General features: G+C 44.5%; 1 protein-coding gene across 1 annotated transcript in view; it reads left to right on the top strand.

The window, feature by feature from the left end:
* nos1 (nitric oxide synthase 1 (neuronal)) overlaps positions 1-26,371 on the top strand; it is a 66,476-nt gene that overhangs the window by 7,260 nt on the left and 32,845 nt on the right. The window contains exons 3-10 of the mRNA XM_084177318.1: positions 4,930-5,059; positions 7,580-7,717; positions 9,413-9,558; positions 9,846-10,008; positions 11,590-11,681; positions 13,778-13,919; positions 14,226-14,365; positions 17,332-17,506. Of these exons, the coding sequence (XP_084033444.1) occupies positions 4,930-5,059; positions 7,580-7,717; positions 9,413-9,558; positions 9,846-10,008; positions 11,590-11,681; positions 13,778-13,919; positions 14,226-14,365; positions 17,332-17,506 (1,126 nt within the window). The remainder of the gene's footprint in view (positions 1-4,929; positions 5,060-7,579; positions 7,718-9,412; positions 9,559-9,845; positions 10,009-11,589; positions 11,682-13,777; positions 13,920-14,225; positions 14,366-17,331; positions 17,507-26,371) is intronic.

The raw sequence follows: 26,371 nt of genomic DNA, 5'->3' as shown, positions 1-26,371 counted from the left end.
GGAGCAGTTGGTCCGTGACGGATTGATAAAAAGGTGTCAATCTGATTCTTGCAGTTATTTTCTTTGGAGAGCTCCTATTGGTGCAAAACACTAATGTCCAAACCCACTCAAAGGCCTGCAGTAGTGATTGTACTGTAGACACGGACATCTTACATCTCCTGTGTACATGTATCCAATCTAAATCTGATTGAGAGAGCATGGTACATACAGTAGTTCAATCAATAGCACTGAGTCGACCCCCTATGTGTGCTCTGCTGGCTCCCATCCTCAAATGAATCATAGCTTTTTTGGAAAATGGATGTAATATGCACTTTAAGTCTACCTCAAACCAAAGCACTGTGGAAATTCTATTGTGGTTGATTAATAGCTATGGTACTTTAACACAAATTAGCTTTAAATGCATCCTGTATTTTAGACGGGCAGACTGAAAACGTGTTGGCATTTGAGACAGGAAAGAGTCGGCTAGCTAACCTGATTTCCTTGTTAGGGCTATGATGACGTTCAGATATGGCGAAGCTCGATCACTAAAGAGGCTCTCCAAAGAGCACCCAATAGAGGTGAAGGATTATAGAAAATGAAATTGCGGTATTGGGTATTGACTCAGCCTTCACTGTTATCTGACTATTTGCGCAGTATCATCTTGCTAATAAGTTGATAGCTGTTGAACTGAAATAGAACAGCACATTAACTAGAAGAGCTATTTATACCAAAAGCTGTTTTCACGCTGAAGGCTCTATTTTCGGCTGGAGCTACGTTGCTTGCGTTGATGTGGGAGGGGTGGCAATATTTGATGTGTCCTTGAAAACAAGCGCAAAAGTGAAAAATTCATGCAGCGCATATTGGGTGATTTTTAAGACCAACGAAAAGCAGGTTGGTAAATAAAAATCCATGTAGGCTACGTGTCCATATGCCCATCATGAAATGAGAGATTAGATAATGCTAGTTGACCTTGTATTTAGAACTTATAAATACAAGGTCAAAAACCAAAGCCTCCATAGGCTACCCTTAAGTGTATGCCTATAGGCTATAACGAAGGCTGGTTCAACAGCAAACCATATACACTACCAGTCAAAAGTTTGGACACACCTACTCATTCGAGGGTTTTTCTTTATTTTTATTATTTTCTACATTGTAGAATAATAGTGAAGACATCAAAACTATGAAATATCACATATGGAATCATGTAGTAACCCAAAAAGTGTTAAACAAATCAAAATCTATTTTAGAATCTTCAAAGTAGCCACCCTTTGCCTTTGACAGCTTAACACACAGTCTTGGCATTCTTTCAACCAGCTTCACCTGGAATGCTTTTCCAAAAGTCTTGAAGGAGTTCGCACATATGCTGAGCACTTGTTGGCTGCTTTTCCTTCACTCTGCGGTCCAACTCATCCCAAACCATCTCAATTGGGTTGAGGTCGGGGGATTGTGGAGGCTAGGTCATCTGATGCAGCACTCCATCACGCTCCTTCTTCGTCAAATAGCCCTTATACAGCCTGGAGGTGTGTTGGGTCATTGTCCTGTTGGAAAACAAATGATAGTCCCACTAAACCCAAACCAGATGGGATGGCGTATCACTGCAGAATGCTGTGGTAGCCATGCTGGTTAAGTGTGCCTTGAATTCTAAATAAATCACTGACTGTGTCACCAGCAAAGCACCCCCACACCATCACACCTCCTCCATGCTTCACGGTGGGAACCACACATGCGGAGATCATCCGTTCACCTACTCTGCGTCTCACAAAAACACGGTTGGAACCAAAAATCGCAAATTTGGACTCATCAGACCAAAGGACAGATTTCAACTGGTCTAATGTACATTGCTTGTGTTTCTTGGCCCAAGCAAGTTTCTTATTATTATTGGTGTCCTTTAGTGGTGGTTTCTTTGCAGCAATTCGACCATGAAGGCCTGATTCACGCAGCCTCTTCTAAACAGTTGATGTGTCTGTTACTTGAATTCTGTGAAGCATTTATTTGGGCTGCAATTTCTGAGGCTGGTAACTCTAATGAACTTATCCTCTGCAGCAGATGTAACCCTAGGTCTTCTATTCCTGTGGCGGTCCTCGTGAGAGCCAGTTTCATCATAGTGCTTGATGGTTTTTGCGACTGCAGTTGAAGAAACTTTCAAAGTACTTGACATTTTCTGTATTGACTGTCGTTTCTCTTTGCTTATTTGAGCTGTTCTTGCCATAATATGGACTTGGTCTTTTACCAAACAGGGCTATCTTCTGTATACCCCCCCTACCTTGTCACAACACAACTGATTAGCTCAAACGCATTAAGAAGGAAAGAAATTCCACAAATTAACTTTTAACAAGGCACACCTGTTAATTGTAATGCATTCCAGGTGACTACCTCCTGAAGCTGGTTGAGAGAATGCCAAGAGTGTGCAAAGCTGTCATCAAGGCAAAGGGTGGCTACTTTGAAGAATGTCAAATATAAAATATATTTTCATTTAACACTTTTTTTAGTTTTTTGGTTACTACCTGATTCCGTATGTGTTATTTAATAGTTTATGTCTTCACTATTATTCTACAATGTAGAAAATGGTAAAAAAAAAAAAAAAACTTGAATGAGTAGGTGTGTCAAACTTTTGACTGACTGGTACTGTGCATTCGGAAAGTATTCAGACCCCTTGACTATTTCCACATTTTGTTGCCTTACAGCCTTATTCTAAAATTGATTTAAAAAAACACATTTAATCATCAATCTACACACAGTACCCCATAATGACAAAGCAAAAAGAGGTTTCTTGAAGTTTTTGCTAATTTATATAAAAAAATACACATTTACGTAAGTATTCAGACCCTTTACTCAGTACTTTGTTGAAGCACCTTTGGCAGGGATTACAGCCTCAAGTATTCTTGGGTATGATGCTACAAGCTTGGCACACCTGTATTTGGGGAGTTTCTCCCTTTATTCTCTGCAGATTCTCTCAAGCTCTGTCAGGTTGGATGGGGAGTGTCGCTGCACAGCTATTTTCAGGTCTCTCCGGAGATGTTCGATCGGGTTCAAGTCCGGGCTCTGGCTGGGCCACTCAAGGACATTCAGAGGCTTGTCCCGAAGCCACTCCTGCGTTGTCTTGGAAGGTGAACTTTCGGCCCTGTCTGAGATCCTGAGGATCACCAAGGATCTCTCTGTACTTTGCTCCATTCATCTTTCCCTCGATCCAGACTAGTCTCCCAGTCCCTGCTGCTGAAAAACATCCCCACAGCATGATGCTGCCACCACCATGCTTTACCGTAGGGATGCTGCCAGGTTTCCTTCAGACTTGACGCTTGGCATTCAGGACAGAGTTCAATCTTGGTTTCATCAGACCAGAGCATCTTGTTTCTCATGGTCTGAGAGTCTTTAGGTGCCTTTTGGCAAACTCCAAGCTGGCTGTCATGTGCCTTTTTACTGAGGAGTGGCTTCCGTCTGGCCACTCTACCATAAAGGCCTGATTGGTGGAGTGCTGCAGAGATGGTAGTCCTTCTGGAAGATTCTCCCATCTCCACAGAGGAACTCTGGAGCTCTGTCAGTGACCATCAGTTTCTTGGTCACCTCCCTGACCAAGGCCTTTCTCCCCCGATTGCTCAGTTTGGCCGGGCGGCCAGCTCTAGGAAGAGTCTTGGTGGTTCCAAACTTCTTCCGTTTAAGAATGGAGGCCACTGTGTTCTTGGGGACCTTCAGTGCTGCATACATTTTTCGGTACCCTTCCCCAGATCTGTGCCTTGACACAGTCCTGTCTCGGAGCTCTACGGACAATTCCTTCGACGTCATGGCTTGGTTGTTGCTCTTACATGCACTGTCAACTGTGGGACCTTATATAGACGTGTGTGTGCCTTTCCAAATCATGTCCAATCAATTGAATTTACCACTGGTGGACTCCAATTGTAGAAACATCTCAAGGATGATTACTGGAAAGAGGATGCACCTGAGCTCAATTTCGAGTTTCATAGCGAAGGGTCTGAATTCTTATGTAAATAAGGTATTTCCGAATGCACTGTATAAGAACTACTCTTGTTATTTTTGAGTTTCAGAGTTTTTTTAAATTTTTATAGCCTATATCTTTTGGTAACCCACTCAATTTTCCACCACAAAACAATGGCCAAAAAGAGTATAACCAGCTCGCCTGCTTTTACAGTATGATTTAACTATTCATGTTTAATATTATTTTTACAAGAGTTCAGTCCACGTAACAGGGTTGACCTTAAAATGACGGACTTTATTTTTTTTATTTTTTTTGTGCCTAAAATGAATCTGTAATGAAATAATAATTTTCAGAAATTAATGTTATAGCAAACAAAATAACTAGGGCCTTACAATGATGGTGAAAACCTGGAGAAATGTTTGGGTTAAGTGCGTTAATCTTTATACTGTAGAAGTGAGGGTGCACAGAGGGTCATGTCAAAATGCATAATTTTTGCACTTTAGCAAGTCTTTTATTCATTTATAAAACTTTTTTTTTTTTTTTTTCATGTGGTCTATATTAAATGGCACTTCATTTAATATAGCAGGCTTTTACAATTCAATATTGGTGCATAATGTCTACTTAACATATCAAAGGGACTCATTTCATGGAAAGACCCAGATGTTAGTTAGATGTATATCTGCTTGCCCATAGATGTTAGTTAGATGCTGTACTTCATCTGTATGTTGTTTTTAATGGAATTGTTTCTCTAAGTGTTTTTTAGTTGGGGTTAGGGTAAGGGGGTTAGGGTTATTGTTTCTGTACGTCTGACACCACAGTAACTGTCATTGCATTAGTAGTAAATTAGTTATTGTATGTTACGCAATTGTTTGGCAAGATCTCAGTGTTTTGATTTAGTTCAGGGGAGCGTTTCATCTATGTTTTGATGTCTCTCAAAGTGAAGACGTAATAGGGGGTTTAAGACCAGATGTTAACACACACAGACCCCTACCTTAAACGGAAATATATGTGCCTTGCAGGGACCTTGGTATGGGAAACGGTATGTCACCCCAGCTGGCGTCTGATAAGGATAGTGTGTGTGAAGACCTGTGGAGGAAGGACAACAACATGCAGACAGTGCTCACCAACCCTTATTCTGAGAAGGACAAGGTAAAAACACTCAACTATGTTTGTGTGCACTCTTAGGTTCTAGACAGCACCTTTTTTTCCCCCTAAGGAAAACACTTTTTGGTTCCAGGTAGAACCCTTTTGCTTCCAGGTAGAACTCTTTACACAGATGGTTCTTCATGGAACCCCAAAGGTTCTCCTATGGGGACAACCGAAGAACCCTTTTGGAACCCTTTTTTCTAAGAGTGTGTGCATATTTTTATGAGTGCATCCACTTGTGAAAGTCTATCCTCCCGTATGTGTGTAAGCGTATGCTAGCCCATGGCTATCTCCTAGAGTCGCACATAACATATGCTTCTATAACCTCCTAATCTATACATTGCATGTTCCTTGTTCTTGGAATTCTTAGAGCTTCCTGTGACTGTGAATGAGCATCATAACAAGGCAAAGCCCCTCTTGGCTCAAGATCTCATCACTTGGGCATTCGATCCTTCCAGCTGATAGCTGTCAGAGCATATGAGACGTGTAAGCTGGATTTCATGGAGAGTCTGGTTGTGACTGGAGTGGAGAGAGAGCCAGACCCCTGGCTCTGTGTGTGCGTCTACACGCACGTTTGCGTCATAATCCGTACATGGCCCCATGATGATCCACCCACTTGTGACGTAGGCTGGGCTGCTTGAACCGCCTGCTCTCGTAGTGAATGAGGCCGGATGGAGAGAAACGATCGACGGAACTATTGAATGTGTGCAGCTGTGGTCGCCGAGGGAGATGATTCATCTTTCGCCTCTGATTTGGCCCTCTCCAAATTAGGTATTTTGAGGTTCCCTCCATTTAGGTCTTTGAGGTCTGGAGGGATACGTGTGCGTGCGTGCGTAGTGGGGATCTACCATTTGATTCTCTCAGCCATTTTCCATATTTCCTTGATAATTTGATGGTGAAGCAGGGCGTCCATCTGTTGTGCAATACGTCATTCTCCATCGTACGAGGGACCAGGAGAGACGGGAGGCTACAGAACTACCAAATGACAAGGTTGTAGAGTTGAAATTTGTATTTCATTAAGATGGAAAGGGCTTGACGATAGGCTTGGAATGATTCTTTTTCACCTTAGGGGAGGACTGTCCTGAACTCTGGCTGTGCCTTGTGCTGAGCTCACTGCTAAAGTTTCTACTGTATCATTGACTGGTTAATAAGTAGAGGTGACAGGTTCTGGAGATTTGGCTCTCCTTTGATGCACCTCAGGATAAGCAGAAGTAGCACCGTGCAAGAAGTTCTCTTGTCCTGTGTTCTTCTGCATAATATCGCTGAATAGATCCAAGAGTTCAACCAGTCAAACTCTGTCAACTGATAAAATAAATATGTTTTTCTTCATTCCCCCAATTCATGATTCATGTTATTAATGTTAATTGAAGAACTTGTTCTCGCTCCTACTTACACTTTACATGTTCATTGTACTCATCTGCCTTCCTCTGGCTGTTTGACTACGGGGGTAATAAGCTCTCTTTCTGTGGCCTAGCTGCACAATAAGCTTTCTGTATAGAGGAACTTGGATATGATGACAATGGAACACGTTTTTAATGCATCCTATCGCTGGCTGGGTGGGTGAGCGTTTCGTCTGGGCACAGAATCACTTCTATCGCTGAGGAATCAAAATTAATTGACGGGTCTCCCCTCCTATTCTCTGAAATCATTGGGCCTCGATTGACGTTTTTGCATTCATCCCCTCAGCAAGCGCTACAATTACACCTGTTGTTTGAGGTTCCTTCACCGCGTGGTTTCGCAATCACTCCTCTTGAGAGATGATGATGATAAGAGGTATTACAAGGTGTGGGATAGATTTCCTTTTGATTTGAGGTTCAGCCGCATGGAGAGATCTGAGTACTTTAAGAGACTAGAATCAATTCAATACAACAATCAAACTTGTGGTAAATTACATTCATTCAAGCAATCATCACATAATAACCACACCATAGTAGACAAGCTGAGGGAGCTGGCAATTAGCAGCCAATCATGCTAGTGTTTAATGATGCTGATTACCTTTCTACGTGATGAGGGGTGTGTGTGTGTCCTGTCTCTCACTGGCTGCGTTTACACAGGCAGCCCAATTATGATATTTTACCCTACTATTGGCAAAAGATTTGATCTGATTGGTCAAAAGACCAATTGGTGGAAAAAATATCAGAATTGGGATTTAGACGGTAAGAGGCTGAGAAAAGAATGCTGCTGGTGGACTTATGTTGGCGCTCCCATTTGGAGTCCGTGGTAGGGACCTTCTCTATCGGTCTCTGGCTACGTTTACACAGGCAGCCCAATTCAGATTTTGTTTTTTTGCCCCGATTTATTGCCAAAGATCTAATCTGATTGGTCAAAAGACCAATTAGTGGCAAAATATCAGAATTGTGTAAACAGCCTCTCTCTCGCTCTCCTTTTCCCTCTCTACCTAAAGTTCTTATCTCAAACCTCTACTCAGGGGTGGGTTCGAAGGCCATCTCAGTAGAAGCGTTATGCGCTACTCTACAGACTAAAATGTATTAATTATCTTAAACATCCGTCTCTTCCCTCCAGCCTCCAGCACAGGGGAGGATCTCCCCTGACAAGGCTCTCCAGAATGGCAGCCCCTCCAAATGCCCACGCTTCATGAAGATCAAGAATGTGGAGACTGGAGTCACGTACAACGACACTCTACACCACAGCTCTAGTAAGGTACGGAACGGTATTTTCTTGTCTGCAGAACAGTGGCTTCCTCTCATCAATCAATCGATTAGTCAATTAGCTAATCAATTAGCCAATCAACTAACCGTTCAATCAATCCAATCAGTTTGTACATGTCTAGCCATTTTCTTACAAATACATTTGTCACAAAGTGCTTAACTGCAACCCCCTAGCGCAAGACCTAAGCATATAGCCATTTATCTGAATAGACAACTCTACAGCCGTCGGCTTGGTCTTTTAACATCAGCCTAGCTAATTACTTCAGCGACTTATCGGACGACAGCCTACTATGTATCCCAATGAATAGGCTTCTAATAGTGCATCTTCAGATGTATAATATATCACAGAATGTTTTGTCTCAGCCATAAAGGACAGCTGCGTGGCATGAATGCCCAGAGCCTTATGGCGAGCGGATGTTGTGAGGCGAGTGATTTTATTTTTAACACTCTGACTCCGCTCATCACCCTCTTTTTTTTTTTCCCTTTCTCTCTCAATATATCTCTCTCGCTTTCTCCTTCCATCACCTAGTCATTCTCAGCGGCCGTGTAATTGTGCATGTTGTTTACTTCTGTGACTTTGCAACTTTAGCGAGCGTCACGTTGAATTGGATGGCTGGGGTTGGTTGAGCAGGGGAAGGGGGGTTTGGGACATAACCTGAGTGGCTGGACAGTGCGGGTGGGTGCGCTGTTGAGTTATTGTTACATTTCCACTCTGGGTTTGTGCTCGGGCGACCGTTTTCTCCCTCTTTCCCCCTCTGCCACTAATCTGGTGACTGCATTAACAGCTACCCAAAGTGACAGCGCACTTCAATTATAATTGTATTCCTCTGACCATACAAGGTTGGTCTGGGTGATGATCCGTCTCCTTTTTTTTCTTCTTCTGTGTGTGTGTTCCCCCTCTTTCCTCTGTTACTTCTCCTGTCTGTGTGTTCTCTGTGCTCAATTGAAGGCTGCCACTATGACTCAATGACTAATTCAGTCATTCTGGACATATACGTCCAGGGGCAATCTGCAGTTCAAACAATTAGTGTCACCCGGCCACTGTTTTGGTAAAAAGCTGAGGGATGGGGCTAGAGAAATGTAACCGCTCTCAGATTCATAGTCCGAGCTATAGATGCAAGGAATGACCATCCATGATATTAGCCTCAAAACATGGTTAAGAATTTATGTTTACTAACATTGGCGTAAAACCAAGCTTATATTTTGGGTTCTGATTGGGTACAACAGTTGAACTAAGCTCATTGGGCATTTATAAGTTACATACCCATTTTGATTCTTGAATAATATAGAATTAATTTAAAAGTCAAAGAATGGATGTACCAATCGCAGATTTAATGGAATGATCAATGAGCGGGCTTCATGACATTTTAAGTCAAGCACCCTAGACTTGTTGTTCTGACAGGATAAGAAGGGGGTGGTAAATTACACTACTTTAGTCTTACATGAATACGTCTGTAGGAGAGGGAGCGTAAAAGCGGGAGAAGTGGAGATGGAGGGGGAAGTAGAGATGGAGGGAGAAGTAGATGAGAGGGTTTCCAAGTGCTATGGAATCCATGTGAACTGAACAAAGGACCTGTGTCAGGAGGCCACAGGGGGCTGGGCTGTGTGATCAGATGGAAGCCACAAGGAAATTCAAGGCTCTGATGACTTAAAGCATTGATGTGATGTCATCCACATTGCCTTTCAGTTGCCGCTCTGCACTGAGCGTGTGTGTTTCGGGTCCATCATGACACCTAGCCAGGGGAGCCGCAAGCCAGACGAATCTCGGACCAAAGAGGAGCTGCTGCCGCTGGCTACTGACTTCATAGACCAGTACTACACCTCCATCAAAAGGCAAGAAAGTTACACTGACCCTATACTTTAGCTACTTTAAGAACCTTTGGATGTACTTGCCTGCATCCCTCATTGCCAAAATTCCCACCAGTAGTACAAATGCAGTTTTGTTTTTCCTCACATACATTTGATGCAAATAGTAATCTGTGTTACTTTAGAGTATTTCTTTCTGTGCTTCTCATGCATCTGTGCACACAATGTTTTAATGCAAGAAATACTCCAAATCCAATCCTTTTTACATGTCCTTGTTTTACTTTACTCTCTGTCCTCGTCGCTGTGTTCATCAGGTTTGGCTCGAAGGCCCATGTGGACCGGCTGGAGGAGGTGACTAAGGAGATTGGGGTGTCAGGGACGTACCAGCTGAAGGACACTGAGCTGATCTACGGAGCCAAGCACGCCTGGAGGAACGCTGCCCGCTGTGTAGGACGCATCCAGTGGTCCAAACTACAGGTAGGAAACTCAGATTAAATGCGCTGTGTAGGCAGGATTCAGTGGTCCAAACTATTGGTCAGAAACTCGATGCTCAATGTTAAAGTAACTGCCCATTGTTTACCGATTTTTATGAAATATGACCTAAAATTAGTTACAATATCAGTGAAATAGTCTTCAATTTAAAAATAAGTATGTTAAAGATGCACTATGCAAAAATCACTCCTCCATATCCTGGTTGCTCAAATTCTAATAGTTAGCCTAATTTCAGTTTATGTGACAAAACAAGCAAGTACAGTGTAGAGAATCATTGTACCATCTAAACTGCTGTGAAATCTATTTTCCATAACCAAAAATATTGTATTTTCAGCTGTTTTTGAAGCTAGTGTATAAAACCGAAAGTAAAAGACTCAAAAACCAAACATATGCACAGGAAGCATTAGAAATAACGCTCATAGAACATATCTACCGTTTCTTAGACTTGCTTTCAGTGAGATTGACAGATCTCATTTCTATGTGAATTTGGTCAGGTCACCCAAAAAAGTGACATTGCATCTTTTAAAAAGCAGATTTTCGGTGTTGGAATGGTGTGGGCGTACTCCAACAACAGAATGGTGTGGGCGTATACCAGTCATAAAAAATATCCATGCAAGTAGACTGCTGATTGGCCAGCTCATTCTCCTCAGGGAGATAACATCATGTTCTATGAGAAAATGGCAAGCATTTTTGGTGTGTTTGAGATACAACAGTCTGTTTTGAGGTGTTTTTTTCTTTTTTAAAGTGTTTATTTTTTCAGATTTATGCTTTGGCCACATGAGTCAACAACATTATTTGGGTATGAGTCAACAACATTACTTGGGTATGAGTTAACAGAATATGAACTTTTAAAAGTGAGATTTTGACTGGGCGGTTACATTAAAATCAAATCTCCCTACCATCATATCTAAGCCAATATGACATCAATTACGATAAACTTAAAAAATCAACTTGGCTGGAGGTACACAACACATTCCCCGCCTCTCGTCATGATCCGTGAATATTCATGATCTGTGTAATCTAGCAATATTTGTGATTTAATATGTGCTGAATTATAAAAGTTTGAACTTTGAAAAATAAATGCATTGCAGAGTGATGTTTCACCATTTCAACAACATATTGGCTGTGATGTCGTTACACATGTTGATGGAGGCAGGCCAGGCATCGCAGGTCAAACGTTAGTAGTGAAACAATCAAATAAACGCTGATGATGAAAGTGATATCTAATGGGAATCAAATCACACTAATGGAGTATGCCGCTATTCATTTTTTCCCCTAACAATATAGCATAAATGACAACATGCTTTCACTGAGGTCCTTGGATTCTTTGTGTTGAGTTGTTTGTATGAGTGACGAAGACCTTCAGGTCGAAACATTGCACTCAATTAAACTGTGGTAGCATTTCCTATCCCACTGGGCACAGACGTCAGTTCAACGTCTAGTTTTGGATTTGCTCAACTCAACGTCCTCACGTAGATTTTTTTGAGGGGGTTTGAAATGACGTGGAAACAACTTTTGATTCAACCAGTTTTTGCCCAGCGGGATCATTACATGATTTTCTAACAGGTATTCGATGCCAGAGACTGCACAACGGCTCATGGAATGTACAATTACATCTGCAACCACATCAAGTACGCCACTAACAAAGGCAACCTGAGGTGAGTCGGCAGTGTTGTCTGTCCCTGTGCCTTTTTCTCAATGTTGTCTGTCGGCCTCTTTTCTGTGTTTATTTCCTCTCTATGCTCGTCTGGTCTGTCACTCTCTTCCCTTTGTCCAGTTTCTCTATCTGGCTCTCTTTCTGTTTTATCTCCCTCCCTTTCTGTCACCTTGAATCTCTCTGTCTCTCTCTTTGTCTCCCTCTGTTCCCTGTCTGTCAATCTCAACTGCGTCTCTCTAGTGAGGTAGACTTTCCTCCCAGCCAGGATCAGTCCAATACAGCTCTGCCAAGCCTAACCACACACCATGACACCAAGTCTTTACTCCCCAATTAATAAACAACATAGGGGGGTTAGTTGAGCCACACGTTGCTTCTAGGAAACTATACACAAAAGGTCCAAAAAACAGATTTTCACAAAGTCAAATTAATTTGTTATAGGTTTCCTGATGCTAGAATATGAGGTCCTAAACCAAGCATTAAAGTGCATTCTTGTAGCAGTGTGGGCTAATGTAGTTACAATGTTTGCCTTGGTAAGTTGAGCCAATGGCCACCATACCCCATACAAATGATGATTTTACATTTTGTCCACATAATATGCGTAGTATTTTTACAATGTGTCATGCATAGTGCATTTTTATTGTTACAGAGCAGACATCATCATGCCCTGTGTATACAAATGTAAAGCAAGCGGAGGTGTAGCACCCCTTGAGGTTCTTAAGAGAGCAGCCAAGGAAGTGAGGGAAGGGAACAAGTCCATTCGAGCTGCAGCAAGGGATGGGGGGAAAAGCGAATGAATGACACTGAAGAGTTACATTGACAAAAAAGAAAATTAACATGTACCTGTGCGAAAGAGAGGCTATGATAGAGTAGCAGATCCAGAGGCACACAAGGTCTTATCTGATGGCATGGAGTCTGAGCTTGCTAAACATATCAATAATCTCGCTGACCAGTTTCATGGGCTTAGTAGCCTCAAATGCAGAGAACATGCCTATGAATTGGCACATGGAAACAACATCCATGTCCCAGACAACTGGTTAATAAATGGAAGGGTAAGTGATATTGAACAGGGAGATCTATATCTGAATGTAGGCATACATTTAAGATATACAATATACCACACCCCAATTCCATGAATTAAACTTTGACCTACCAGGACCATCACCCACTGTCACAGGACTCCATCACCCACTTACCCCAAGGCGGCTCAACTTACCCTGTCCCTATGCTCAATTTACCCCATACCCGGGGTAAGTTGTGCCAAGAGACCACTTTTTGGGGGGGGACAAGCTATGTTTTCAAGACGTATGTTTTACATGAATTCTGATTATTTCCAGGGATACACGACATCCTGAAATATATGTAGTTATCTTTGTTAGAAAGAATACTATATTTCCCTTGACGTAGTGGTGTAACAAATGTCTCAACATACCCCACTCTCCCCTACTTATCAGTATCTGACTCATCACTGCACTGAGTCACTTAACCTCACATCACATTCCCAAAGACCGCTGATACTATACATCAAAGAATACTTAGCCACAGTCAGCATGTAGCAGAAGCCTGATAGCAAATCAGTTTGAGCTTTAGCCAACTCCTCTGTCGGGTTTGTGCATGGCATAACAACAAATGAAGGAGTTGGCTGAAGCACAAACTGATCTGCGGCCAGGCTGCTTCTTAGATTCAGACCCCAAAACAATCTGAGTTTTTTATATTGTCAATTCTCCTCTCATTCTTTGGGCTTGTATTGACTACGGAGGACACTAGTTTCTCTGTAAGGCAAGCATAGAGATTGGTGCCCAGAGACACATGGTTCCTCTGGGACAGAGACTTACAGCCAGATTAGTAGAATCAACCCTTTTGCCCTGTCATGGCATTAGCTTAACCCAACAGGATAGGTTCAGTAGTGGGGGACTAAAGGTAACTGAGCTTTGGGCCCGTCAGCCTTCCTAACCTGCCTTACCCACAACCTCCTAAATTAAACTTCCCTAAACCATTAGACATTAATTTGTTGCATTGCTAATCTATAGATCCTGTCTATAAACTCATCATTAAACTTTCTCTCTGGGGGCTGGTGGGTTGTTTTCTGTTTCTATCCAGATCTGCCATTACCATATTTCCTCAGAGGACAGATGGCAAGCACGACTTTCGGGTGTGGAACACACAGCTGATTCGCTACGCTGGTTACAAGCAGCCCGACGGTCAGATTCTGGGAGACCCAGCCAACGTGGAATTCACTGAGGTACAGTAAAATGACACTGTGGTCACTGTTATTCAAAGTGAATTATTGTTCGTAAGAGCATGGAATATGTGTCCCTCATGGGATTTGAAATCGCAAACTTTGCCTTGTCAGTTTCAACCCACTGAACCACTTACAGTAGATCACAAAACCTGAAAGTGTTCAATGTCTTTATATAGCATGCCTCCGAGCAAGGCCAAAGCTCTGACTAAAACTGGAGTGGAAACGACCAAACAGGAGTTACACAACTAAATAACTTGAGTGAGTCCATATAAAATCTTTATGAAATGTGTTGGTTTTGGTCACTAGATCTGCATCCAGCAGGGCTGGAAGGCTCCTAAGGGTCGTTTCGACGTGCTGCCCCTCCTGCTGCAATCCAATGGGAACGACCCAGAGCTGTTTGAGATCCCTCAAGACCTCATTCTGGAGGTGCAGATCACACACCCCAAGTGAGTGCGACCACACAAACACACGTCCAAGTGTCAAACACAGAGTGATACACGAACAGTCTTATGGCTTGGGGACATTAAAAACTGTATCTTATGTTTCACCAAGTCGTGGCTAAACGGAGACATGAATAACATACAGCTGGCGGATTATACACTGTATCGGCAGGATAGAACAGCACCCTCTGGTAAGACTAGGGGTGGCGGTCTATGTACATTTGTAAACAACAGCTGGTGCACGATATCTAAGGAAGTCTCAAGATTTTGCTCGCCTGAGGTAGAGTATCTCATGATAAGCTGTAGACCACACTATCTACCAAGAGTTTATCTGTATTCTTCATAGCTGTCTATTTACCACCACAATGCTGGCACTAAGACCGCACTCAATGAACTGTATACGGCCATAAAAAAACAGGAAAACGCTCATCCAGAGGCATCGCTCCTAGTGGCCGGGGACTTTAATGCAGGGAAAATTAAATCAGTTTTACCTCATTTCTACCAGCATGTTAAATGTATAACCAGAGGGGGAAAAAACTCTAGACCACCTTTACTCCAGAGACGTGTACAAAGCTCTCCCTCGCCCTCCATTTGGCAAATCTGACCATAACTCTATCCTCCTGATTCCTGCTTACAAGCAAAAACTAAAGTAGGAAGCACCAGTGACTCGGTCAATAAAAAAGTGCTCAGATGAAGCAGATGCTAAGCTACAGGACTGTTTTGCTAGCACATACTGGAATATATTCCGGGGTCCTTCCGATGGCATTGAGTACACCACATCAGTCACTGGCTTCATCAATAAGTGCATCGATGACGTCGTCCCCACAGTGACTGTACGTACATACCCCAACCAGAAGCCATGGATTACAGGCAACATCCGCACTGAGCTAAAGGGTAGAGCCGCCGCTCTCAAGGAGCTGGACTCTAACCCGGAAGCTTATAAGAAATCCCGCTATACCCTCTGATGAACCATCAAACAGGCAAAGCGTCAATACAGAACTAAGATCGAATCGTACTACACCTTCTTCGACGCTCGTCGGATGTGGCAGGGCTTGCAAACTATTAGACTACAAAGGGAAGCACAGCCGTGAGCTGCCCAGTGACACAAGCCTACCAGACGAGCTAAATTACTTCAATACTCGCTTCGAGGCAAGTAACACTGAAACATGCATGAGAGCATCAGCTGTTCCGGACGACTGTGTGATCACGCTCTCCGTAGCCGACGTGAGTAAGACCAACTGGCACGTGTCTTCACTGACATCTTCGACCTCTCCCTGTCTGAGTCTGTAATACCAACATGTTTCAAGCAGACCACCATAGTCCCTGTGCCCAAGAACACTAAGGTAACCTGCTTAAATGACTACCGACCCGTACCACTCACATCTGTAGCCATGAAGTGCTTTGAAAGGCTGGTCATGGCTCACATCAACACCATTATCCCAGAAACCCTAGACCCACCCCAATTTGCATACCGCCCCAACAGATCCACAGATGACGCAATTTCTATTGCGCTCCACACTGCCCTTTGAAAACATTTGGCATGGGTCCTCAGATCCTCAAAAAGTTCTACAGCTGCACCATCGAGAGCATCCTGACTGGTTGCATCATCACCTAGTATGGTAACTCTTGGCCTCCGACCGCAAGGCACTACAGAGGGTAGTGCGTACGGCCCAGTACATCACTGGGGCCAAGCTTCCTGCCATCCAGGACCTCTATACCAGGCAGTGTCAGAGGAAGGCCCAAAAAATTGTCAAAGACTCCAGCCACCCTAGTCATAGACTTCTCTCTGCTACCACACGGCAAGCGGTACCGGAGCGCCAAGTCTAGGTCCAAGAGGCTTCTAAACAGCTTCTACCCCCCCCCCCCCCCCCCCCCCCCTTTACGCTGCTGCTACTCTGTTTATTATCTATGCATAGTCACTTTAATAACATATTACCTCAACTAACCAGTGCCCCTGCACATTGACTCTGTACCGGTACCCCCTGTATATAGCCTCGCTATTGTTATTTTTACTGCTGCTCATTTAATTATTTGTTACTTTTATTTAGTATTATTTTATATTGTATTTTTTTGTGATTTTTTTTTTTTTTTTTTTGGGGGGGGTGGGGGGTATTCTTTCTTAAAACTGCGTTGTTGGTTAAGGGCTTGTAAGTAAGCATTTCACTGTAAGGTCTGTTGTATTCGCATGTGACAAATTACAATTTGATTTGAACAGAGGCTGGGTTGGGGTGTGTTCCAATTGCCACACTAGCATACCACTTAAAATGAAACAATGTACTGGCCATGTTTTTACATAGACAGAAACACTCACACACTCCCCCACAATGTCACCAGTCTTCAGGCACAGAGGGAGTTTCATCCCCAGTACATCCCAGAACTGGCCCTCTCCCCAAACACCCCCTGCATCAGTTTAGTTGGCCTTAACTCTGCTCTGTTGCCATCTTGGCTGCTGCTGCCACTAGCATCTCATCATTACATGAAGCGTGATGGCTCTCTGCTACTGCGTAGACCGTCCCCCAGGGGCAACTCAGAGCCTGTGTAGTACCAGGTAGATGGATGTAGGGCCAGTAATTTCAGAAGCGATTACAAGTGTTTGTGCTGTGAGCATGTGATAATGTTAGTTTTGGCTGCACTCCTGTACTTCTTGGCTGTGTATCTATGAACTACAGTGTAGGAGCAAATTGCCTTGTAAAGCAATACACACCACATCACAGTCGGCAGATCTGTAAACTTTTCAACTCTTAGCTGTATAGAATTGTTGAGATGGAAGCACCTTGAGTTGAACAACAGAAGTCAAGTCAGTTTAAGCTGTATATAATATGTACCCTTAAACATCCTCTACATACCTTGAATGCTAGCCTATTCGTTTGAATGAATTAATCAAGTTATGTCACATTCACCATCTCTCCTCCAAACCTTGACTGTTATTCATTTGAATGCATCTCTTTGTCCTTCTATGCTTCGGCATACAGGTATGATTGGTTCAAGGACTTGAATCTGAAGTGGTACAGCCTGCCTGCTGTATCTAGCATGCTGCTAGAGGTGGGGGGGCTGGAATTCACCGCCTGCCCCTTCAGTGGCTGGTACATGGGCACAGAGATCGGAGTCAGGGACTTCTGTGACAGCTCTCGCTACAACATCTTGGAGGTATTATGATAATTTTATAAAGCATTTCTAAACATTAGCACCCCTTCGGTGGCTGGTACATGGGCACTGAGATTGTTGGAAGGGACTTCATTGGCAGCTCTCGTTACAATGGTAAAATGCCACTATTTTGACATTGTAATGAGACCATGAGGTATTGCAGTGTTACATGTGTAATGCTTTGGGTTTGGAAGGGAATTCGCAAGAGTTGTGAGTGGACTTTTTACTGTGATATTTACTAGAATCTATAATATGCTTTACTGTAATCTGGTAGGGCTATTTATGATGTCTTCAATACTTACCAGTGTGGCGGTTTAATCTGATATCATGGCAACATACATACAGAGCTAACAGTCATCACTTATACGCTCAACATTCATGCAATAGGTTTCCATAACACATCAAAATATACACTGAGTATAAAAAAACATTAAGAACACCTGCTCTTTCCATGACATAGACTGACCAGGTGAATCCAGGTGAAAGCAATGATCCCTAATTGATGTAACTTGTTAAATCCACTTCAATCAGTGTAGATGAAGGGGTGGAGACAGGATAAAGAAGGATTTCTAAGCCTTGAGACATGGATTGTGGATGTGTGCCATTCAGAGGGTTGAATGGCACACGTACATGCCTTTTGAATGGGGTATGGTAGTAGGTGCCAGGCGCACCAGTTTGTGTCAAGAACTGCAACGCTGCTGGGTTTTTCACGGTCCACAGTTTCCCGTGTGTATCAAGAATGGTTCACCACCCAAAGGACATCCAGCCAACTTGACACAACTGTGGGAAGCATTGGAGTCAATATGGGAGTCATCACTGTTTTAACTATCTAGGCTACTAGCCCAAGTGGCGAACGCTAGTTAAGTTTCACTTTGTTCTCGGATTAGCTGTTTCTTGGAGCCATGGAACCTGCTAGCTCGGCCCAGTGGGTACCAACCAAGGCCCCTGCACCAGCACAACCTTGCGTTTGCGGGGCGACCATTTCGGGTAAGGACACTCACTCCCTGTGTGTCGTCTGCTTGGGTGTCAAACACCAGCATCCCTGTGGAACACTTTCGAAACCTTGTAGTGTCCATGTCCTGAAAAATTGAGGCTGTTCTGAGGGCAAAAGGGGGTGGGGGGGACGACTCAATATTAGGAAGGTGTTTGTAATGTTTGGTGTATATATTTTGTTTTACATCAAAATAGTTTTCCTGGAAACAGCAAGTCTTCACGCTATTGTTGGTCAGATGAAGAGGATATCTTGTTTTTTCACAAACAGTATGATATAGCATGGTGACTAGAGCATGTCAAGCTTAGAGACTGTAGATATAATATGTACGGCTCTGGTTGTGCTGTTGGTATTCAGCTAATCTATCAGCATAGCTGTTATAATGATGGTAATATTTTGTTTTCAGAGTTCCAAGGCATACTGCATTAGCATCGAACAGCCCCTGTGATATGCAACTTTTCAGGGAAGTCAGGAACCAATATACACAATCAGTTAGGAAAGCAAAGACAAGCTTTTTTTTCTCTTCAAAGGGGGTGACACTCTAGATCCAAACTGTTACAGACCTATATCCTGCCCTGCCTTTCGAAAGTATTTGAAAGCCAAGTTAACAAACAGATCACCGACCATTTCGAATCCCACGGTACCTTCTCCGCTATGTAATCTGGTTTCCGAGCTGGTCATGGGTGCACCTCAGCCACACTCAAGGTCCTGAACGATATTATAACCGCGATCAATAAAAGACAGTACTGTGCAGCCGTCTTCATCGACCTGGCCAAGGCTTTCGACGCTGTCAATCACCGCATTCTTATTGGCAGACTAAATAGCCTTGGTTTCTCAAATGACTGCCTCGCCTGGTTCACCAACTGGTCCTCTGTAGCTCAGCTGGTAGAGCACGGCGCTTGTAACGCCAAGGTAGTGGGTTCGATCCCCGGGACCACCCATACACAAAAATGTATGCACGCACGACTGTAAGTCGCTTTGGATAAAAGCGTCTGCTAAATGGCATATTATTATATTATATTATACTTGTCAGATAGAGTTCAATGTGTCAAATCGGAGGGCCTGTTGTCTGGACCTCTGGCAGTCTTTATGGGGGTGCCACAGGGTTCAATTCTCAGGCCGACTCTATTCTCTGTGTATATCAATGATGTCGCTCTTGCTGCTGGTGACTCTCAGATCCACCTCTACGCAGACGACACCATTTTATATACATCTGGCCCTTCATTGGACACTGTGTTAACAAACCTCCAAACGAGCTTCAATGCCATACAGCACTCCTTCTGTAGCCTCCAAATGCTCTTAAACGCTAGTCAAACTAAATGCATGCTCTTCAACCGAACGCTGCTTGCACCCGCCCGCCCGACTAGAATCACTACTCTCGGCGGGTTAGAATATGTGGACAACTACAAATACCTAGGTGTCTGGTTAGACTGTAAACTCTCCTTCCAGACTCACATTAAGCATCTCCAATCCAAAGTTAAATCTAGAATCGGCTTCCTATTTCGCAAAAAAGCCTCCTTCACTCATGCTGCCAAACATGCCCTCGTACAACTGACTATCCTACCGATCCTTGACTTCGGTGATGTCATTTACAAAATAGCCTCCAACACTCTACTCAGCAAATTGGATGTAGTCTATCACAGTGCCATCCATTTTGTCACCAAAGCCCCATATACTACACACCATTGTGACCTGTACGCTCTCGTTGGCTGGCCCTCACTACATATTCATCGCCAAACCCACTGTTTACGTGAAGGATAACATTAGTTGCTTGTCTTCTATGTACTGTAGTTGATTGATTGATTGTCCATTTTCTACGTAGCTTTGCAAACAACAGCACTGACCTGTCAAGTAGGTTTTTCACAACCAGTTTATTTGAAGGATAATGTTGAATGTTTATCTTCAATGTAGCAGTGAATACGGTAGCATTTTAAGAAGAGTAAAATATCACCCTAATTGAAATTTCACTTATCCTGTTTGTGCCGTCTGGCAGATAAGGCAGAGACAAGATCTCTCCACTTCTGATGGGCTAAAGCCTGTTTGGCAGCATGGCCCCAATTTAGCTTCAGTGCTCTTTTAAAATGATGTGGCACTATGGGGATTCACCTGAATTTTCTAAGTAGCTCGAATGACCAATCATACACGTCTGTTGGAGACAGACGTGGCGATTGAGGGAGGCCCTCTCCTCATACTAAAGAGCCACTCGCCTGCCCTCTGATCATTTCCACCTCTCTTAGCTCTCCTCAGCACGACTTGATCGGTTTTCCTGTTGAACTTTTCACAGTGCCGTTAAGGTTACGCCGCCGAGTGCAGGGTTATCTTTTGTGTTGGGTGACTGTACTGAAAGGAAAATGTTCGCTTCAGGTAAGAATTTGTTTCACCGTTTTTATTCCTTCGTCTCCTGTTGTAGCTAGTGTCACACTGCTAGCTTCTGAGACTTGGCTAGTTTAGCTGCCAGGCTTAGCTAACCTGGCTAGGTCTTGGCAAGGCTAGCTATCCTACCGACTAGTTTATCTACCTGGAAGGGTAGAGTTACTAGTTCGCTCGTATAGTTCAACCCTCCACCGGCGTTGAGTAGACTGACCATCCTAGCGTCACTGCTTATTGGTCGAGAGCCACTCTTTTGTTTGTTGTAAGAGCTTTAGCGCTAGCCTCCTTTGAATAACTTTGTGCTAGCTACTAGGCCATGTGTCCTTCGCTAGCTATGGTCACTTTGTTTATAGGATTAGCTTCTCCTGCTAGCACTGTGCTAACTATCTAGGGTACTAGCCCAAGTGGCGAACGCTAGTTACATTTCACTTTGTTCTCAGATTAGCTGTTTCTTGGAGCCATGGAACCTGTTAGCTCGGCCCAGTGGGTACCAAGCAAGGCCCCTGCACCAGCACAACCTTGCCTATGCGGGGCAACCATTTTGGGTAACACGCTTCCTGTGTGTCATCTGCTTGGGTGTTTAACACGCGGAAGCAGTGTTCAATGACCCCGGTCATGCATCCATTGTTTTTTTTGCTGCTAACACCCTCTGCCGTAGAGTGCGCAGAGCAGCCCAATGTGGTTCGTCCCACTCTTAACTCAAGCGGGGAAACTGCCTCGCAGACCCAGCCCTCATGGGCCAACGTCATGGATGGCTACCCCGAGGACATTCACCCACTTTTTTCCAGGGCTTGGCCCCAGAAGAGAGGGAAGGGGGGGTCTCTTCATCGACAAGGACAATGGAAACCTCCTCCAGACAGCGGTAGAGGATGAGGAGGCACAAGCGCTCGCCCCTCTTCCGCCCTTAGCGGAGCATCAATGGCGGATGACAGATATTCGCTCATTGATGTCTGGAAACGGGCAGCGACCAGACTCAGTATTGAGTGGCCCCGAACCCACGGGGGGAGGCAACGCAGAGAGGGACTGGTACAGCAAACTCCTCCCAGCTATCCCAGCTTGACTGGGGAAGCCAAACGCAATTGGTATAAACCTTTGACTGGCAAGGTCCAAACCTGACTTTTTGCTGACATGGATGTCAAGGACATAGACGCGTTGGGCCTTGACAAGCCACCAGTGGTCGAGCCGTCACTGGCCAACCTCCTTAACCCCAGTGCCTTGACAATTAAAAAAAATAATAATAATAATTTAAGAGCAATTAGGGTTAAGTGCCTTGCTTAAGGGCACATCAACAGATTTTTCACCGAGTCGGCTCGGGGATTAGAACCAGCGACCTTTCGGTTACTGGCACAACGCTCTTACCCACTAAGCTACCTGCCGCCCCGTCAATGACAGGCATTTCTCTCCCTGGTAAGACAGACCGCTTCTCTGCGTACATCTACCAAAAGGTCTATGTGTCTGCCGCACGTTCTGTCGGACAGGGAGAAAGCAGATTTCCTTGACGCTCCTGTCCAGCCGACGGAACCGTTTGGGCCGGCTGTCGCCACCATGCGGCAGAAGTGCAAGCTTCGAGGTCCCGCCCATTTGATTCCCCTGCGGGGAAGGGGTACCTTACCTAGGGGGTACGCCCCTTCCAGCAGAGGGGGGCAGCCAACAGTTCCCTTTTGCAACGACTCATTTTCATCCATTCGCTATCAAGGAAGACTAAGGGAATCCACTCTACCCCAGAGTGCTCTCTGTGCCACGGCTCTCACCCCGGCTCTAGTTCAAGCAGCCGGGGCAGGAAGACTAATTGTCAGTCCCCACCAAGCACTGTCCCCATGTTCCAGTGTATCAACCAGTGTTGGGGAATGTTACTTTTAAAGTAACTTGTTACATTACTTTTGCGTTACCAAAAACAGAAAACACTCTGAATTTGCGTTGTTCATTCTTATGCCCAGTAGAGGGAGCACACTACCTTTTTTGAATGGCTTGCATAGCCTCAGCCATAATCTGTAACTCTGGGCTATACTAACTCAAGTAATAATGACAGACGCATTATCTTTGATTTGTACTTTTCCTTCTATTACGATATTTGAATGTTTGATTTGTTAAATTTAATAATTCTGTAATGACATCAATTATGGCAATCATGCGTTTTTATCGGCAGTAAGAAACTGCTAACAGCAGAGAACTTGCAAGCAAAGGCCCCCAGAAATCAGGTGACTGCCACTAGTGGCAAAAATAAGAACTGCAGTTAAACTGAATGCACAGTTAAATAGGAGAATACTTATTCGTGCAGAAACAGAGCGCAAACCGTGGCGAATGTAGGGAAAGGAATGTGTATGTGTGCGCCAACAAAAATATGCATAATATTGCTTATTTGAAAAAGTAGCTGATTACTTAAATTGAAACACTAACGCGCTAAGTTACTCCTTACCCCCAACACTGGTGTCAATACTGCCCTTAAACAAAAAAAAGCCTCTGCTGTATGCAGGTGTCATGCCAAAGACTGGTGAGCGAGAGTCTATCGACCTGTAAGCAACTCGCCAGCAGAGCAGGGAACTGGCATGCATGCGCAGTCCAGCCCTGGATCTGTTCCACAGTGATGAAGGGGTACAGACAGCAGTTAACTCTGAGACCACCCGTTTTCAACTGAATTTTGGAATCTGTAGGGACTGGCGACTCGGCACGCATAATAGAGCAGGAAATCTCCTCTATATTAAGCAGGGGCTATCAGGGCGATACCAGCGGTACTCCTTGGTTCCCAAGAAAGGGGGAGGGGTTCGCCACATTCTGGACCTACGGATCCTCAACAGCTATCTGACGAAGTTCATGTTCCGTATGCTTACATTCCACGTGCTTTCTCGTACTATTCATCAAGGCGACTGGTTTACCTCAGTCGACCTGCATGACGCTTATTTTCACATAAGCATCCTGCCATTACATAGGAGGTTTCTGAGGTTTGCTTTTCAAGGCCTACGAATACATCGCTGTTCTGGTTAGTGCTAGTTCCCGGAACGTTCAGCGAGTGTGTAGAGGCAGCTCTTGCCCCCCCTAAGAATCAAGGGGCTGAGAGTCTCCGCCTACATAGACGATTACCTGCTTTGCTCTCCATTCCGGTATGAGACACAACTCACCTTGTAACCCACTTGTTTGGTGCCAACACAGAGAATAGGCATAAAGCTGGAATTCTCTCTCTTATCAGGCAACACTCTCGGAAGACTGGATCTTGTCGTTCCGACAGTGCCTCTTCCTGTTCCACAGGGGGCGCTAGGTCACGTTCAAGACGTACCTCTTGGCCTACTGAGGATGAGAGACTTCCAGTGCTGGGTGTTTGCCCAACGTCTGTGTACACGGCGTCACCGCCAGATAGAGGCGACTTCATCATGTCTCTTGCCTCTCTGTCACTGAAAGAGCCCCTCGATCTTCGTTCCTGGCAACAAGGAAAGTGGGGACAACATATGCATCGCTCACTTGCTGGGGCGCAGTTCATGAGGGAAATGCAATAAATGGAGTATGATCCCACAACTCCGCATTGCTCATATAAATTGCCTCGAACTGCTGACAGCTTCTTTCACTGAAACACTTTCTACCCTCCCTTCGGAATTGTAACGTCTTGATCAGAATAGCCAAAACGACTGTAGTGGCATATATCAACCGCCAGGATGGCACTCGCTCCCTGCACTTACAGACTATCCGTCAGGATTATTCTGTGGAGAGGAGCACACCTACTGTCCCTATGCACGACTCATGTCCCAGGCGTACTGAACGGGATTTATTGTCCAGAGGGAATCCCCATCTAAGGGACTGAAAACTCCTAGCCTAGCGGTTAGAGCATTGGGCCAAAACCGAAAGGTCACTAGTTTGAATCCCCGAGCAAAGAAGGTGAAAAGTCTGTGTGGGTCCTTGACCAAGTGTCTTACCCCTAATTGTTCCAGGGTCGACGTTGATAATGGCAGACCCTGGCTGTGACCCCACTCTGAGGGTGTCTAGGGGAGAGTGGGATATGCAAAAAATACATTTCCAATTCACACATGCGTATTAATGCATACTTGTAGATGTGTGAAATGGGACAAATAAGCACCCACCAAATTATTATTATTAAGTGGTGAAGCAGATCTGTGAGAGAGATGGTCAAGCGTTTGTACTGTAGATCTCTTCGCATCACAAGAATACGCGCACCTTGGCCAAGGATGTTGCTTAATGCTTTTCCTCCCCTCAGCCTCATACTCCCCACTCTGGCCAGAGTGAATGAAGAAGGCTTATTCCTCATCTTGGTAGCCCCTCGATGGCAAGCTCTGGATAGCGGAGATCACTCTCCTGCTATATGACGAGGCTTGGCAACGCCCGTTACGCAGGGATCTGCTGACCCAAGCGAACAGAGATTTTCCCCCCAGAAGCACTCTGGGCCTGGCCTGTGAGGATACATCTGGATGTGACAGGCTTGCCTCTTGGAGTCATTGAGACTATCCAGAGTGTTGGGGCCCCTTCTACGCGTTCACTGTGGTGTGACCAAAAACAGATAATTCCTTACCAATGCTCTGTTAGAGGTTTTATGCTTCTTGCAGGACCTTTTGGACAGCAGGAAAGCTTTCTCTACTGTTAAGGCCTATCGTGCCGCTTTCTCGGCCTGCCATATAAGCTTAATTAAAAACACTGTGGGGAAAAAAACCCTGTTATGACGTTTCATTAAGGGGGCACGCCACTTAAATCCAGTTCCCAAACCTTTAGCCCGTCATTGGATTTGTCTATTGTGCTTGAGGCCATTTCACAGCAGCCTTTTGAGCCGCTGGAAAGTGTGGAGATTAAATATCTAATTTAAGACCGCTTTACTGGTCGGCCTTACGTCTGCGTGCACTCAGTTCACCATTCGTGCCTACAGTTTGCCCGGGGCTTTTCCAAGGTCACCTTGTTGCCCAATCCCACCTTTTTGCCCAAGGTTAGCGGCAATTTATTTCTAAGTGACTTCACCGTTTTGTGTCTAGTATGTGCATTGTGAATATACTTCGATAGGACGAGAGCTTTGCGCAAGAGCGACCAACTCTTTGTGTACTGGGCGCCTCCCTGTAAGGGGAGGCCCCCCTCTCATCAACTGTCACGACTTCCGCCGAGGCTGCCCCCCCCTCCTGGTTCGGGCAGGCTTCGGCGTTTGTCGTCACTGGAGTACTAGCTACTGCCGATCCCATTCTCATCACTCCACTTGTCATGTCTTGTCAATCACACACACCTGGTGCTCATTCCCCTAATTAGTATGTGTATAAGTGTTCCCCTTGTCTTTGTGAGTGATTGTTTTGTTGTGAGAGCGTGTAGCTCGGCTGTGTTATTTGCCAAGGTGGATGTTTTCCCTTGTACAGTGTCGTTTGACGCTTGGGGCGTTTGATTTATGAAAACAGATTAAACGCTGGACTTCGGTATTTTACCTCCTGCGCCTGACTCCTTAATTTCACACCTCATCACATCAAAGGTTGTCTCATTGGATTGTAGAAGCTATTTATATTGGCCCATAACCTAGCGGTCAAACGGGAAAT

The sequence above is a fragment of the Coregonus lavaretus genome (assembly GCF_964263955.1).
Source record: "Coregonus lavaretus genome assembly, chromosome: 14".
NCBI classification, from domain to species: Eukaryota; Metazoa; Chordata; class Actinopteri; order Salmoniformes; family Salmonidae; genus Coregonus; species Coregonus lavaretus.
Note: the sequence above shows the minus strand (reverse complement) of the source record. Positions and strands in the feature narration are given on the sequence as shown.